Source organism: Lathyrus oleraceus, chromosome 2 (assembly GCF_024323335.1).
Source record: "Lathyrus oleraceus cultivar Zhongwan6 chromosome 2, CAAS_Psat_ZW6_1.0, whole genome shotgun sequence".
NCBI lineage: Eukaryota > Viridiplantae > Streptophyta > Magnoliopsida > Fabales > Fabaceae > Lathyrus > Lathyrus oleraceus.
This window is the reverse complement of record NC_066580.1, coordinates 483,489,779-483,506,282: the sequence shown is the minus strand read 5'-3', so window position 1 is coordinate 483,506,282 and position 16,504 is coordinate 483,489,779. Positions and strand designations below refer to the sequence as shown.

General features: G+C 35.5%; 2 protein-coding genes across 2 annotated transcripts; one reads left to right on the top strand and one right to left on the bottom strand.

Annotated features, from left to right (window-relative positions):
• Positions 1 to 9,059: 9,059 nt before the first annotated feature.
• On the bottom strand, positions 9,060 to 9,599 carry LOC127123868 (NAD(P)H-quinone oxidoreductase subunit I, chloroplastic-like). Its single transcript, XM_051054049.1, has one exon. The coding sequence runs from the start codon at positions 9,597 to 9,599 to the stop codon at positions 9,060 to 9,062; it is 540 nt and encodes a 179-aa protein (XP_050910006.1).
• Positions 9,600 to 10,161: 562 nt separating this feature from the next.
• LOC127120702 (dehydration-responsive element-binding protein 1E) lies at positions 10,162 to 11,067 on the top strand. The gene has a single exon (XM_051051225.1). It carries the CDS (start codon positions 10,204 to 10,206, stop codon positions 10,906 to 10,908), a length of 705 nt encoding a protein of 234 aa, XP_050907182.1. The 5' UTR covers positions 10,162 to 10,203; the 3' UTR covers positions 10,909 to 11,067.
• The last annotated feature ends 5,437 nt before the right edge of the window (positions 11,068 to 16,504 follow it).

Genomic DNA, 16,504 nt, shown 5'->3' with positions numbered 1-16,504 from the left:
CCACTTCCATGTTTGCTCCTTGTACATCTTTGCATTCTCATAGGCCTGATTACGAAATTCTTCTAACTCGTGAAGTTGAAGAATTCGGGATTCACCGGCTTTTGCAAGATCACAATTTAAGAACTTGGATGCCCAAAAGGCTTTATGCTCTAACTCCAGAGGAAGATGACAAGTCTTACCATAAATCAGTTGATACGGAGACATGCCGATTGGGGTCTTGAAGGCGGTTCGGTACGCCCATAGTGCGTCATCTAATTTGATCGTCCAATCTTTTCTTGAAGCACTCATTGTCTTTTCCAAAATTTGTTTAATTTGTCTATTGGACACTTCAACTTGCCCACTCGTTTGAGGATGATACGGAGTGGCAATCTTGTGTTTCACATTATACTTCTTCGATAAGTTCTCCATGAGCTTATTCAAGAAATGTGTCCCTTCATCACTGATAAGTGCCCTTGGCACACCAAACCTTGAGAAGATGTTTTGCTTGAAAAAGTTTACCACTACTCTCGCATCATTAGTAGGGAGGGAAACAGCTTCCACCCATTTTGAGACATAATCTACGGCCACCAGAATATAATTCTTCCCGAATGAGGGTGGAAATGGCCCCATAAAGTCTATCCCCCAAACATCAAATAATTTCACTTCAAGCATTCCTTTTGGGGCATCTGATTCCTCCTAGAAATATTCCTTGTCCTTTGGCATCTTTCACATTCCTTCACAATGACTTAGACATCCTTAAACAACGTAGGCCAGTACAACCCTGATTGGAGGACTTTTGCGGCTGTCCTGTCTCCACTAAAGTGTCCCCCATAATCTGAGTCATGACACGCCTTTAAGACTTCATTTTGTTCTTCCTCAGGGACACATCGACGAATCAGTCAGTCTACCCCTTTCTTATACAAGAATGGTTCGTCCCACAAATAGAACCTGCAATCATGAAGAAACTTTTTCTTTTTGTTATAATCAAAGTCTTCAGGAATTATGCCACCCACCAGATAGTTTGCGTAATCAGCAAACCAAGGAACACCCACCACCGCGAGGATTCGTTCATCTATAAATTCGTCCTTTATGGGATGTTCTTCTTCCGTCTCTTCAATCGGGGACATTCGAGATAGGTGGTCAGCAACGGTGTTTTCACACCCCTTTTTGTCTCGAATTTCTAGGTCGAATTCTTGCAACAGCAAAATCCACCTGAGCAGCCTCGACTTCGAGTCCTGTTTAGAAAAAAGATATTTCAAAGCAGTATGGTCAGTATAAACAATTACCTTTGTTCCCAACAAGTATTGCCGGAATTTGTCAAAGGCATAAACCACAACCAGTAGCTCCTTCTTTGTGGTTTCATAATTCATCTGAGCTGGATTCAACACATGGCTAGCATAGTAGATGACGTGGAGGAGTTTGTCTCTTCGTTGCCCCAAGACTGCCCCTACTGCTATATCACTCGCATCGCACATTATCTCAAAGGGTAGAGACCAGTCAGGCGAGATCACTATAGGAGCAGACACCAATTTATTCTTCAGAGTAGCGAAGCCCTCGTTGCACTTTTTGTCAAATAGAAACGGAGTATCCTTCACAAGCAGACTAGTCAACGGTTTTGCGATCTTGGAGAAATCTTTGATGAACCTACGGTAAAATCCCGCATGTCCCAAGAAACTCCGTATACCTTTCTCATTCACAGGATGAGGGAGATTGGCGATCACCTCCACTTTTGCCTTGTCAACTTCGATTCCTTTATGAGAGATTTTATGGCCTAGCACTATCCCTTCTCTCACCATGAAATGACATTTCTCCCAATTCAGGATCAGATTGGTTTGTTGACATCTTTCCAGCACAAGTGACAGATTATACAAACAATTTTCGAAAGAAGATCCGAAAACCGAAAAATCATCCAAAAATACCTCCATATGCTTCTCAAGCATATCGGAAAATATGGATGTCATGCACCTCTGAAATGTTGATGGTGTGTTACATAAACCAAACGACATTCTTCTATAAGCAAAGATTCCATACGGACACATGAACACCATTTTCTTTTGATCCTCAGGTGCCACCGCAATTTGGTTGTACCCTGAGTACCCATCTAGAAAATAATAGAAATCATGACCTGCCAATCTTTCCAACATCTGATCAAGAAAAGGTAAGGGAAAATGGTCCTTCTTGGTTGCAGTGTTCAGTCTTCTGTAGTTAATGCAAACTCTCCAACCTGTTACAGTACGGGTGGGGATCAACTCATTTTTCTCATTTTTTATCACAGTTGTCCCTCCCTTCTTCGGTACCACATGAACTGGGCTCACCCACGAACTGTCAGATATTGGGTAAATCAACCCCGCATCTAAAAGTTTAACAACCTCCTTGCGAACGACTTCTTTCATAGTTGGGTTCAGTCTCCTTTGAGGTTGGACGACCAGTTTCTGATCATCCTCCACCAAAATCTTGTGCATACACAGTTTTGGATTGATTCCTTTCAAATCGTCCATCGCCCACCCAATAACACTCTTGTATTTCTTGAGTACTTTGATTAGCTCTTCTTCTTGGATCTCTCTCAAACCTGAATTGATGATTGCTGGATATTTCTCTTCATTGTCAAGAAAGACATATTTGAGATGTTCTGGTAATTGTTTCAACTTCATCCCCTTTTTCATATCTTGCTTTTCTTCCAGAGATATTTTAGGTCGAAGCTCTTCCCACCGTTGTGGTCGGGAATGAACCCAAGGAGGTTGTGCCTTTAACATAGACACCACTTCAGATTCTTTCTCATCAATTCCTTCAGTGTCCTCAATGATAGATAAGCTCAAAACTCTTTCTAAGGGAAGCTTTGGTGTAGTAATCTGCATAGATTGAGCAAACACTGTATCCAGAACTTCAATACTTTTACTCGCACCTTCGTCATCCTTGAATTTCATAGTATCCCTCACATTAATTTTTAGCTTTTCATCATAGACTTTGAGGGTCATGGTTCCTTCCTCAATATCTATCATGCATCTTCCAGTTTCAAGAAAAGGTCTTCCCAATATGAGAGGGATTTCCTCATCTTCTGGCATCTCGAGTATCACAAAATCCACCGGGAAAACAAATTTATCAATCTTCACCAGAACATCTATTGCTATACCATAGGGTCTCTTCATAGAATGATCAGCAAACTGGAGTGTCATGTGAGTGTCTTGCACTTCCCCTAACTCCAGTTTTTTGTAAATCGAAAGGGGCATTAGACTAACACTTTCTCCCAAATCGATCAGTGCCTTTTTGAATGATCTGTCTCCAATGGTACAAGGAATAGTGACCGCACCTCTATCTTTTTTCTTCACTGGAATTTTTAGACCCTCCAAAATAGCACTACAAGTTTCAGTTAGCATAACCGGCTCGCCTTCGATCGACCTTTTCTTCGATATGATGTCTTTCATGAATTTGGCATAGATCGACATCTGTTCAAGAGCTTCAGCAAAAGGTATGTTGATCTCGAGCTTCTTGAATAATTCTAAGAATTTCTCAAAAAAAAAATCATGGAGATCTTTCTTCTTTGTTCTTGTAGGAAAATGAAGAATGATCTTTGGTTTTTGTTTCTCTTGCTGGCTTGCCGGCTTCACCACCACTTCTTCAGTTTGTTTTGGCTCTTCTCTAATCTCCAAATCAACTTCCAACAGCCCATCTTCTTCGACCTGTTCGTCAACTTGTTGTTCATTAGCTCTTCCTTTTCTGGTTACCACTGCTTTAATGTGACTTTGATCACGTGGATTAACAACTGTCCCACTGGGAAGCGTGCCAGGTACCTGGGAATTGGAAGCTAACTGTTGAGCAATTGACCCATCTGAATTTCAAGATTTTTTATGGATGCTGTAGTGTTCTTCTGATTATTTCGAGTCTCCTCTTGGAACTGGATGTTGTGAGCTACCATCTTTTCAATAGCAATCTCCCAATCTGCCTTCTTAGGGACTTGTTGTTGTTGCTGATATTGATTTTGATATTGACCCTGTGCCTGCTGTTGCACATTCCCTTTCTGATCCTTACATGCAAAGTTGGGATGATTCTTCCATCCCGGATTGTATGTGTTGGAGTAGGGATTCTTTTGCTTTAAGAACTTGATATCTTCTATCTGCTGCGGTTGTGACAAAGCAATAAACAATATTGTGTGGTCCATTACAAATTCCACACACATCGTTTGGTGCCTGTTGCACTAGAGCCACTTTCTGAGCACCTATGTTTAGTGCTTTCAACCTTTTCTCTACCTCCGCAGCAACTGCTTCTTCAATTTTCACCTGTTTGTTTGTTTCAAGCTTCAAATCAATAACTGCAGATTTGCTTGACACCCTATCATATAACTCCAAATGCTCATTCGAGGCAATTACTTCAATTATCTTCTTCATACCAGTGGCTGTTGCAAAGTTAGCTAAGCCACCAGCTGCTGAATCAAGGACTTGTCTCGTTTGAATTCGAAGACCATTAATAAACATTTGCATCTGCTCAGTTTCATCCATGTTGTGAGTAGGACAAGCCACTAGGATTCTCTTGAATCTTTTATAGGCATCTCCTAGTGACTCACCCTCCTTCTGCTTGAAGTTTAGGATCTCATATCTTTTTCGCAATGACACAGATGCGGGAAAGTATTCCTGCAAGAATGTTGTTTCCATCTGCTCCCATGTAGTGATACTACCAGCAGGTAAGGAATAGAACCACTCTTCGGCTTCATCTGCTAAAGTGAATGGGAACATACGAAGTCTGATTGCTTCTTCGTTATGTCCAGGCATTTTCAGCGTTGTGCTCATAGTTAAAAACCTTTGCAGATGCTTGTTGGCATCTTCATTCACTCTTCCAGAAAAGGACCGCCTTTCGAGTTGATTAATGGTGCTGGGATGCAGCTGAAATTTTTCCACATTAACCGGTTGGTTGACAATTGTCATACGACCACCCGGAGTGTTGGTTCCACCATAGTCACCGAGAAGTCTCTCTGGTGGTGGTGGTGGTGGTGGGTTTGCAGCAATGATTTCAGGAACTGTTTCCGCGTCTGAATCTGAATTCTCTGAGTGCACTGAAACAGCTTCCTCCTCTTCTTTCTCTGCTAATTCCAGTTTTTTTCTCTTAGCTTGTCTCAGCCTAGCGCGAAGAGTTCTTTCTGGATCTGCGTCAAAAGAAAAATCCGATGAGGCCTTACCTCGCATAAACAAGTTAGACAAAGATTAGAATGGAATAACAAAATTGTCACAGATAAAATTTTGGTTGACGAGCAACAAAATTTCGATAGAATAAAAATTAAAATAGGTATTTTGGCAATCCCCGGCAACGGCGCCAAAAACTTGATCGGAAAAATAGCAAGTGTACTATTTTTACCGAGGTAGTAATAAGGAGTTTTATTTCCAAGTATCGATCACAGGGATTGCATAGGAAATACTTATTTTACTTTGATTCTATCAGAACAAAAAGATAATGGTTTGGTTGTTTTCGGAATTTTAACAATAAAAACAAAATACAGTAAAATATAATTGATTAAGATAAAAACATGCTAGGGTGAGTGGTTGATTTAACCAGTTATGAATTCAGTCAAGATTTTCTTAATACACATGAAATAGTCAATTACCTAACCTCAGATTGTTCTTCCTTAAGTCCTTAAAGAAGAAACTATTAAACTATTAATTCTTATCAAATGTCCATTCAATAAATCCTTGGTTTTAATCATAAACAAGATCGAGGTTTGCGGTGATTTACAAAAGTTACTAGTCCTAGATAATGCAATCATAAACCCAATTGTGTGAAAACCCTAACAATCACAATCCTGTTATTGATAGTCATAAATCAATTTGTATTTGTCCGATACAAAAGCATAATAACATCACACAATTGAATTGAAATAAGTAACATGGTAATAAGGAAATCATTTGTTCAAATTCATAACATACGATCAAATCAGGACCACCCCCCTAACATAGGGGGTTTAGCCTCTCATAGTGTTCAAAGAAATCATAGTATTGAGATTAAACATTACAAAGAACTAGGAGATTTTGATCTTCAATGGTCGATGCCCTTGAATCTCGCCGTCTTCAAATCCTCCGTAGTAGCTATCTTTTCAGTGCAGTGTTTTCTTTCGTACGTCAAAAAGTGTCTTCTCCTTTCTTTCCCAAGCCTTCTAATAGTTTCAGATGGATTTTCCTCAAGCAAAAAGTCCAAACTACCCTTAATGAGCAGAATAGATTCACATGGCAAAAATTGAAGTTTCTAAGTCGCGCCCATCAACACGGGCCGTGTGGATTCACACGGGTGCCCTAGTGTGATTTCCAACATGATTATTTTCAGATTAAGTTATAGGGGCATCAACACGGGCCGTGTTCCTACACACGGGTGCCCGTGTTAACACTCTATTTTTTCCCTCTCCAAGCTTCCTTTGCCTAACAAACAACACGGACTGTGTTGTTGCACACGGGTGCCCGTGTTGACTTGCTGAATCTTCATATTTTTGCCTCTCTGCGTATCCACAACTCCACTATTAGTTATTTTAAACCTGTGCAACGACCTGTAACAATAACACTACCAAATCGAAGCATAACAGAGACCTTTTTGACATAAACATGTAATAAAATGAAATGCGATAACAAACTAACAAAACATGATAAATGACTATGAAACAGCCATAAACAAACATAAATCTTACCAAAGTGATGAAAATATGTCGGATTAACGGTGGGAATTCAATGGAAATGGTGACCGATCAACTGTTTATCTAAAAGCATTGAGTCAAACACTTGTAAACTCTTGAAATTGGTTGTAATTTCCTGAAGTGACTTGTTTAGGTCTATAGACTTGAGACGACTAAGAGATTGCTGAAACTCTTAGACGTATTTTTGTAATCTATTGAGATTAATAGATTAAGTCCTTATTGAAGGCAAAATCACCTTGGTCGGATGGACTGGAGTAACTTTTAATTTCAAGCAAGCTAGGATAAATTATTTGTGTTGTTAGCATTTACCTTGTGTGTGTGGTGTTGCAAAAGTTTTTAATTACAATGAAAACAATTCAAACCCCCTTTCTTGTTTTTCTCTACCTTCAATTCACTATTAGTAGCTTAGTACAACTAGTCTAACAAGCAACAACAAACCCTATGTTATTCAATGCCTCTTCCTAACACTATCCAATGACTTTCTATTTGGGACTCCCCCTAAATATGAGAAACCATCCAAGTTTCTCTCAATCATTAACCCCTAGTGATTAATGTTTCACTCAATTATCAATGTCAAATATTACAACTCAACTAGACAAACCTTTTGTCCTAAGTTAAGGAAACATAGAGGTGTACATAAAGATGTTGAATTTACAACTCAACTAGACAAACCTACAATTATGCCAAGTTACTGAAACATATTGTGGTGTACATAAAAATAACAAGGACTCTTGTAAACCCTGTCACTTTAAAATATTCAATATGAATGCCACTTTCCAATGTAAGTTTAAGCTCCTTATATAGCATAATAACTCTAGGCTTTTCTCCTTGGGTAATTGCTTTAATTTCGTGCAGAATTCATGCAGAATCTGTTGGATATAATATATTCCATAAGTCTCTCCAACAAGATATTATTTCTTTTAATTTTAATTCAAATTTAAATCTTCATTTAAATCTGAATTAATCTTTGTTAAGCTATCAAACAAATCACCTAATCATATTGTTAAACCAATTAGCAATAGAATCAGATCCAATCGTTGACCAGAAAGTCTTCTAAAATGCAGCAACAATAACTTGTTGCACAAGGTCTAAATGGTGTACCCACATGTTGTGACATCGCGTCTAGCATGTATCCATTATGCACCTCCATAAAGCTTAAGCAAGCTAGAGTAATCTTGAACACTTTGAGCACTTCTCCATTGTTGTTATTTTGCCAAATGCATTCAATCCAAAAGGATCAATAGTCCCACGAAAAATCATCAAGATGGCAAGGTAACCTCTCACTTTTCTTATCAAAATTTATTTTGCATTTGTAAGAAGCTAACAAAATAAACGAATAAATTAGAACAAATTATGTCTACCTCCAAAAACATTATCTCTTCCCTTGAATTAAAATAATAAACGTGTAGGAAGAAATAGAAAGTCTGAGAGAGAGAGAGAGAGAGAGAGAGAGAGAGAGAGAGAGAGAGAGAGAGAGAGAGAGAGAGAGAGAATATGATCTAATTCAAAATCCGTCCTCGTATCATAAAGTATTAGATGAATATATCAAGTGTGATCATGTCACATTTTGAAAAATAAAATTGATGATCTTCAAAACACACTTATAAAATTCACTAAAGGGAGAGACAACTTGAATATTTTGTTAGGTGACCAAAGGGCGTCTTACAATAAGATTGGTATTGGTTATGAACCTTAGAATAATAGTAAACGTTTTAGTAATATTTGCAATGCCCAACAAAAATTTAAATGCAAAATTATAAAATGCAATTAATGTAATAAAGACGGCTACATTGTCATGTTATATTTTATCAAAAAGTATCATGAGAGAAATGAAGTACATTCTAACACCCACATATTATTTTAATATTTTAATTAAATATTAAGACATTTGTTTGTTGCATGTGATGTTATTTATTTTAATTAATTATATTATTTTTAATGATTTGAGTGTTATAAAGGTATTTTGGTTATTTAATAATTACCGAAATAATTGAGTTGAGAGTGTGAGATTTAAAAATTAAGATTTATTGAATTATTAGTTAATTTTAAGATATTTAGTAATTATTGAAATGATTAGAGTTTTTGAATTTAATTAAAGTTTTTAATTAAATATTTATTTAATTGGAATATTTTAAAATAATTATTTAATTGGAACGATTTTTATTAATAATAAAAATGAATAAAAAAATTTAACCATAAAAACTTTAACGATAATATTTGGGAGTGTAGGAATAAGTAGGGGTGAAATGTCCAAATGAAAAGGTTCTCTTACTCTCTCGTCAACTTCAAAAGAAATAAAAGAGGAGAGAAGTATATTGTCGTTTTTCTGCAACAAGACTCAATAAATCACCGATTCTAAATTCGTTCATCATTGAACCAAGATCATTTTTATAAGGAAGATTTGCAACACTTGTATCTACTTTTTAACTGTTAAGATCGTAAAAACAAAATCTAAACGGAGAGATATTGCAGTTATATGTTTTTTGATTTGAATTGTTCGAATTGTATAATCATCAATTATTGACATTGGTAAACGGCCCAAAGCAATTTGATTATAATTCAATTCATGACGATCATAAGTTGAAAGTTCATATTCTTCAGTCATTGATAAACAATTTGTTGGACAATACTCAATACATTTACCACAAAAAATACAGATTCCGAAATCAATACTATAATTTAGCAATCGTTTCTTTCGAATATCCATTTCCATTTTCCAATCAACAACGGGTAAATCTATAGGACATACACGAACACATACTTCACAAGCAATGCATTTATCAAATTCAAAATGGATTCGCCCGCGGAAACGTTCTGATGTGATTAATTTTTCATAAGGATATTGAATAGTTACACGTAAACGATTTGCGTGAGATAAGATAATCATGAAACTTTGACCAATGTACCTTGCAGCTCGTAGTGTTTGTTGACCATAATTCATGAACCCAGTTACCATAAGAAAATTTGGATAGGTTTGAAGAATTATATATTGGATGTGTATTGGTTTATTAATGTATTATAATTTTCTATCATATAAAATTAAAATGTTCACAATGCTTGTGTAATTAAGTCACTTAAGCGTTTATAAAAAAAGAAAAAAAATCAATGCAATTTAATATTTTGTGAAAAAACTTATAAAAAAGGAAAAAAAATAATTTTGAAAACATGTAATAGAGAGAGATGTAGAAGAATATTAGAATTGTGATGTATGGAAAATGTTGATTACTCATTGTAACGAAATAAGAGTAAAGCACGTTTTAAACCTTGTTTTCCACTGTTTTAAGCCTGGATGGATAGTAGTAGAAAACAGCCAAGTCAAGGTGTCAAACAATATGAAAAGAAAGAATGATATGGAACCTTTCAAATCTAACCTTTGTCGTTATCATCATATTCTGTCCCATGAAAATGAAGAAAATGACCCTGCCCGTGTTCGTGTGACATACGTGGTCCTTTCCTTTGCCACATCAGCAATAAGCTATATACAAATAAACTCTCCGCACACACTTCCTTCCTCACTTAACTCACTTTATTCAATCAACGTAAGCAACTTCATTTTTCTGATGAATATTTTTGAATCATCGATTAGCGAGTTGAACTACAGCAGCACACACCACCATTCAGATACATCTTCTTCCTCAGAAACAAACTCCTCAAACCGTAATGATGCGGAAACGCTTTTGGCATCTGATAAACCAAAGAGGCGAACAGGTAGAAGAGTATTCAAGGAGACAAGGCACCCTGTGTATCGAGGAGTACGAAAGAGGAACAATAACAAGTGGGTTAGTGAAATGCGAGTTCCTAATAACAGTAACAAATGCAGCAAATCAAGGATTTGGCTTGGAACCTATCCAAAGCCTGAAATGGCTGCACGTGCACATGATGTTGCTGCACTCGTTCTTAAGGGGAAATCAGCTTGTCTTAATTTTGCTGATTCCGCATGGCGGTTGAGGTTGCCGGAGTCGAATGATGCAGAGGAGATAAGGAAAGCGGCGATGGAAGCTGCTGAGTTGTTTTCTGTTGAAGACAACAACCAGTGTGACTGTGAGGTTAGTGTTGGTGATGGAGTGGTCATGCAACATTCCAATGATATGCATGTTACGATCGAACAAGTTCCGACGGAATCCGACGACATGCATGATTTGATTTTGAGTATTGCAAATGAGCCTTTACGTTCTCCTTCTCCTTCCATCACAGATAACTGGGGTGAGATCGAGAAGTTTGATACTCAAGTTTCATCATTATGGAATTTCGATACGCAGTATTAAAGATGTAATTAATTAACAATTTGCTGTTAGTTTCTTTCTCAGTTAGTTTATGTATAACTTACTGTGAATAATTCATTAGCTTAATTCATTTGTGGTTGGTTTGTCAAACTTTTGATATACCAAAATACATGGTAAATACATTTCATGCATTAAGATGAATTATAAGTTGTTTCATGTTTAGATTTTTATTTAAAATAATCTTAAAATGTGGCATTTGACAAACGAGATTAATAACTGTAACCAAATAAGGAAAAAGGCACGTTTTAAAGTTTAATTGCCATAAATATGTGGAGTATGGAGGGGGTAATGGGAAACATCCAAGTCAGTCAAGGACTCAAGGTGTCAACAAACAAATTATATAGAATGAAGAACTGATATCAAGAATATTCCAAATCAACTTTTGTGCTATCATCATATCACTATATTCTATCCAGAGAAGTGAACAAACAATTGTAGTACTTATTAATAATAGTGAAAGCCATGGCCAAGTTTGTGTCACATACGTGCTGATCCTGTCCTATGCCATCTCACCTCACCAATAAGCAAATTCAATTCCTCATTAGCTTTAGAAGATGATAATAAAAAAAAGTTGAATTCTTATTTACCCGATTCAAAAAATTGGGTAAGGTTATTTAATTGTAAAATGCTTTGAAATAAAAAAAATTATACTACTTAATAAACAATTATATATATATATATATATATATATATATATATATATATATATATATATATATATATATATATATATATATATATATATATATATATATATATATATATATATATATATATATATATATATATATATATATATATATATATATATATATATATATATATATATATATATATATATATATATATATATCCGGAATTCTTAAAAAAATTGAGTTTCTAAAAATCGAGTACTAGGAGGCTGGTAAGTCGAATAAGCATAAATCTTGCACAAATCGAAATCCGGTTAAGGTTCACATAGCGACAATACAAGCAGGTCAGCCTTGTACTAAAACTTTGACAAAAGAACAAATCGACTAAATATATGTGAATAGTCACAATGGACGATTATGAAACGTCTCCATAATGGCATGGGGTTACAGAAGTCGAGGGAAAAGACGTTATGTGATGATTATGGAAGACAATAAACATTATTCTGAGCCGCCTTAATGAGGAATATGAAAAAGCACCTGATAACTTCTCGACAAGTGTGCCGATAATGTCGAAGTAATAAAAAAGATCGAATTTATAAGGACTGCCTACAAGCAAGAAAAAATGTGTGCAATTTATAAAAACTAGTAAGTGGAGGTTTCGAGTTTCAGTGAGAAAAGTAAATAAACGAGTAAGTAATGCCACGAAAGTGGTCAAGTTATGTTGTAAAATCTCACATTCCTCTATTGTTGATCTTTGATGTCATATATGAATGATCTAATCACTATAATTTTATGACGAATTAACAAAACAGTTATGGTCGACCCCTCACAAAATAAATCACTAAGCACTACTCAGAATTTTCTATCCCTATTTCGCCAGCGTAAGCAGGGTTAAGCAATGTATAGAATGTTAATTGTCTATGTCACTACTCAGGGTCTCATATCCCTATTCAACCAGCGTAAGTACAACAATTTCCCTTGGTCCAACACATACACTAATTGTCAGTATTTTCTATGTGCCCAAAATCAGATTAAAAGAGTATCTCACAAAAAAAAACATTACGAACAAGAAGCAATTGAATAAGAGTATAGATCAATACGTTTATACAATGATCAAATCAATATATAATCCAACAACATAGAAATAGGTTCATCCTAACACAACATAACCTAGAAGAATTTAGCTATTCATAATGCAATTAAAAATACCACAATTAATAGACAAAGATAACATAAGAAGTCCATTGAAGAGATGGCATCCAATGGCTTCAAATGCTCCAAAACTCTCCATTTGTGCCCTTAAAATTTTGCCTCAATCTCCTAAAATCGTAATCCTTATGAAAGTGCAGAAAATCTCCTTTTAAAGGCGTCAGAATGGACCAGAACGTGTTAGAAAAAAGTGCAGAAAAGTGACCATTGTGTGTGTGATTCCCTGCATCGTGCGCGATGTAGCTTTAAATGTGTAAGACCTCAATTTTGACCCTAAGATCCCTTATGATATCTCATCATATGCATTAGCATTGGGATCACACCTTGACATCCCCCTTACCCGTCATTCATTGGGTTTGCATTGGGAGAGTTCACCAAACACCATTTGATTGTATCATACTTTGTATTTTATCATTTACTAACCCAAATACCAAAAAATATGTCATGTATAGTTTAACTCTTTTTTAGGTAGTGTGTATGCTCACCTTTGATTCATCAAGCTCATACCTAGGGTTTGAGACCCTCATTGCAAGGAGCTCAATCAATAATTGGTATACTATCGCTCTAAGCATCATATATGGATGCCCATGATCTTTACATATTATTTTGATCAAGAAATCATCAAGAGTTTGGAGTTGGTTTGCCTTGGAAACCCTAGTTCATTTGGGTATCTTGTGTAACTTATTCAACAAGCTTCTTCACCAATTGATCAAATATTTCAAGGGATACTTCACATTTCATCATCTTATGCATATATAATCTCCCATGAGTCCCAAAAGTTAATAGAATTGCAAGCTAGCAAGTTGGTTCATAGTGGTTGACCAGAGGAAGTCAACTGATCAAAACTAGGGTTCCCTAGACCCTATCTCCTACAATGTTTGTCATATGAAAATGATTCCAAGAGCAACATTACTCTAAATGACATTCCAAATAACTTTCATGTTTAGTCCTAGATCTATTTTTGTTTGGAAAGTCATTTTTTATGGTGAAAGATTATAGGTCATTTTGTCTAAACCCTAATTTGGAGGTCAACTTCCCAAGGATGTAACTTGCTTGATTTTTATGATATGAAAGCCATTCAAGTTACATGATCAAATTCAAGATGTCTACTTAAACTTTCATGTTTGGAGGAAGAGAAAATTCAACTTTTATATGCATATGATATGAGGAGACATTATAGGTCATTTTGGACCAATGCCATTGAACAAGTGATTTTCCTCAACTTCAAAAATGCATAACTCCTTCATGATAAATCCAAATAAGGTCATATTTGTGATCATTTTAAATAACTTTGAGAGAGCTACAACTTTGATGAAGGAACGTTTCTCATTTGAAGCTCATATAAAAAGTTAGCCAAGGTGGAATAAGTGAACATATGGCTTGACACTTAGAATTTTTTTTGATATGTTTGATTTTCAAAAATTCCACCTCAACATTCATCATGATCCAAGCTTGAAATGAAAAAGTGTTCAACATGAAAGTTGTTCCCCTTGATCTAACCTTTCCAAAAAGTCCAATTTCATACCATTTGGACAAGGTATGAGTGACTTGCGCATGGCTTGAACTTGGATCACCATTTGACATAAGTGAACTTGAATCTTCCCTACACAATTGCATGGCCTTTCCAAATGACTTTAGAAATGTTTGTACTCAATTTTGGACCTGAAGGAATGATTACATGGGCCTACCACACGCCCATGCATCCATGCAAGCAAGGTTACTATTTTTGAAATTTTGAATCAAGTGTATAATTAGCAATGCTTTGGCTATAAATAGAGACCATTGCCTTCAGAAATAAGGATCTCTGCGCGCCAGCTTTGAATCCCTAACTCCAAATCCTCTCATTCAAAGGATAACCTTGATGATTTCCATTGGAAATCGAGTTTGAATCTCCATTGTTTTGAGATTCAAATCTCTAAGAGTTTTGCTTCCTTTTTTATTCAATTTCATTCCATTAAGTGTCCAGAGCAAGGCCAGGAGCAATTGGATGCAAGATTGTGTTCATCCAGACCTGCAATGAAGATGAATTTCTCAATTTTTCATCTCTTTGATTCTCACTCAATTCTCCATAATTCTTCTTGTTTTTTGGTTGTCTGAAGTCCTACCAATGTAGGCAACAAGATTGAATTGCTTTGAGGTCAAATCTAAGCAACTCAGATCATGATCCTCAAAATTCAACTCCCTGTATCTTTCAATATACTTGGAGTTAGGAGAAATTGAGGTCAGATTCGAGCTCCTGAGCATTTTTACTTTAAATTCATGTCCTTCTTTTTTATTTTGGTGATGGTTGAAGGTGGATCAGTCCGGTGAGGTCCACCGGAGAAGAAGACTGGAGTTACAGCTCCGGCGATTCGTTGGCGCGTCTCAGAACCATAGGATCCATACATTTTGTTTTAATTTCGAGCGTACAAACTGATTACCACTTATGCAGCGCTTTGAGTTGGGTCCATGGTGGAATGCACGCTCTAATCCACTTGATCTGCCACCTCAATTAATGAGGCAGATCAAGTGCTCCACGTTTTTTGCTATTTTCTGATTTTTGATTAAATTGCTTTATTTTCATTAATTCATATTAATTTTAATATTGATCCAAAAAATATGAGACTTTAACCAAAAAAATTTAAATAAATTCCTCTTTCATTTTCGGAATTAAAATTATTTTTTGAATCATTATTAATATTTTTCATGATTTTATTATTTTTGTGAATATTTTTATTTGTTTAAAAATAGTTTTAAGTTTCCAAAAATAATGAAATTTTTTCTCCATGGTCTTTTGACCTTGTTTGACATATGATAAATCTCATGGCCATTTATTTGGTGTTTTGATAATATTTTAGGATTTCGACCAACCATAATTTAATTTAATATATATTTTAATTGATTTTAATTATTTTATTGCAAAATAAATTGTGTTGAGCTTTTGATATTGACTTGTTGAGTTTGACTTGCGTTGTTGGGCCTTGGTCAAGGTTGATTTGACTTTGTTGAGTTAAAATCATTGGATTTAGGGGATTGATGAAATGTACATTTCATCTCCCAAAATAAATTAATGATTTTAATTTGATAAAAGTCCTCCTTTGACCAATTTGTGCTGATTCCATTCCCCCTCCCTCTTCATCTTCATCCCATTCTCTTCTCATTCATTTCATAGACCTATGATATCTCTATATCTTAAGGCTAGTTGATTGCAAAATCAACATAAGTATGGATGAGATTAGGTACACTCTTTTGCCATTTCTTTATGTGTATGGTATGTTTTAGGAGCATAGTTCATTATACTATGTCTCTAACATGCATTAACACCAAAATGTCTATTGCCCGGTCTCAAATAGTTGTGACTTCTACATAAGTCCAATTACGATTGCTTAACATAGCGTTAAATTTTTTACACAAAAGGCATAACATTCTAGTAAGTGAGATTGTAAGTCTCCCCTCTTTCATGGTATTGTGTGGAAACTTAGTCTTTTTTCCTTCCTTTGGAAGATGTCTTGGTTCAAGGAGTCATGCTTGTGAATAGTGGGTTGAGTGTTCTCCAAAGAATGACTTAAACAAAACAAAAGCAAAAGCAATACTAACTTCTAATCAACTAACAACTAACATTTAATTTCAAGCCATTTACCTTTATGCACTTTAATTTTAAGTCTTTATTCATTTGCCATTATTCATATCATTTAACTTGTTTACTTTAATGTCATTTTCACTTTGCTCACTTGAGCCATATCTTGTGATTATATTGT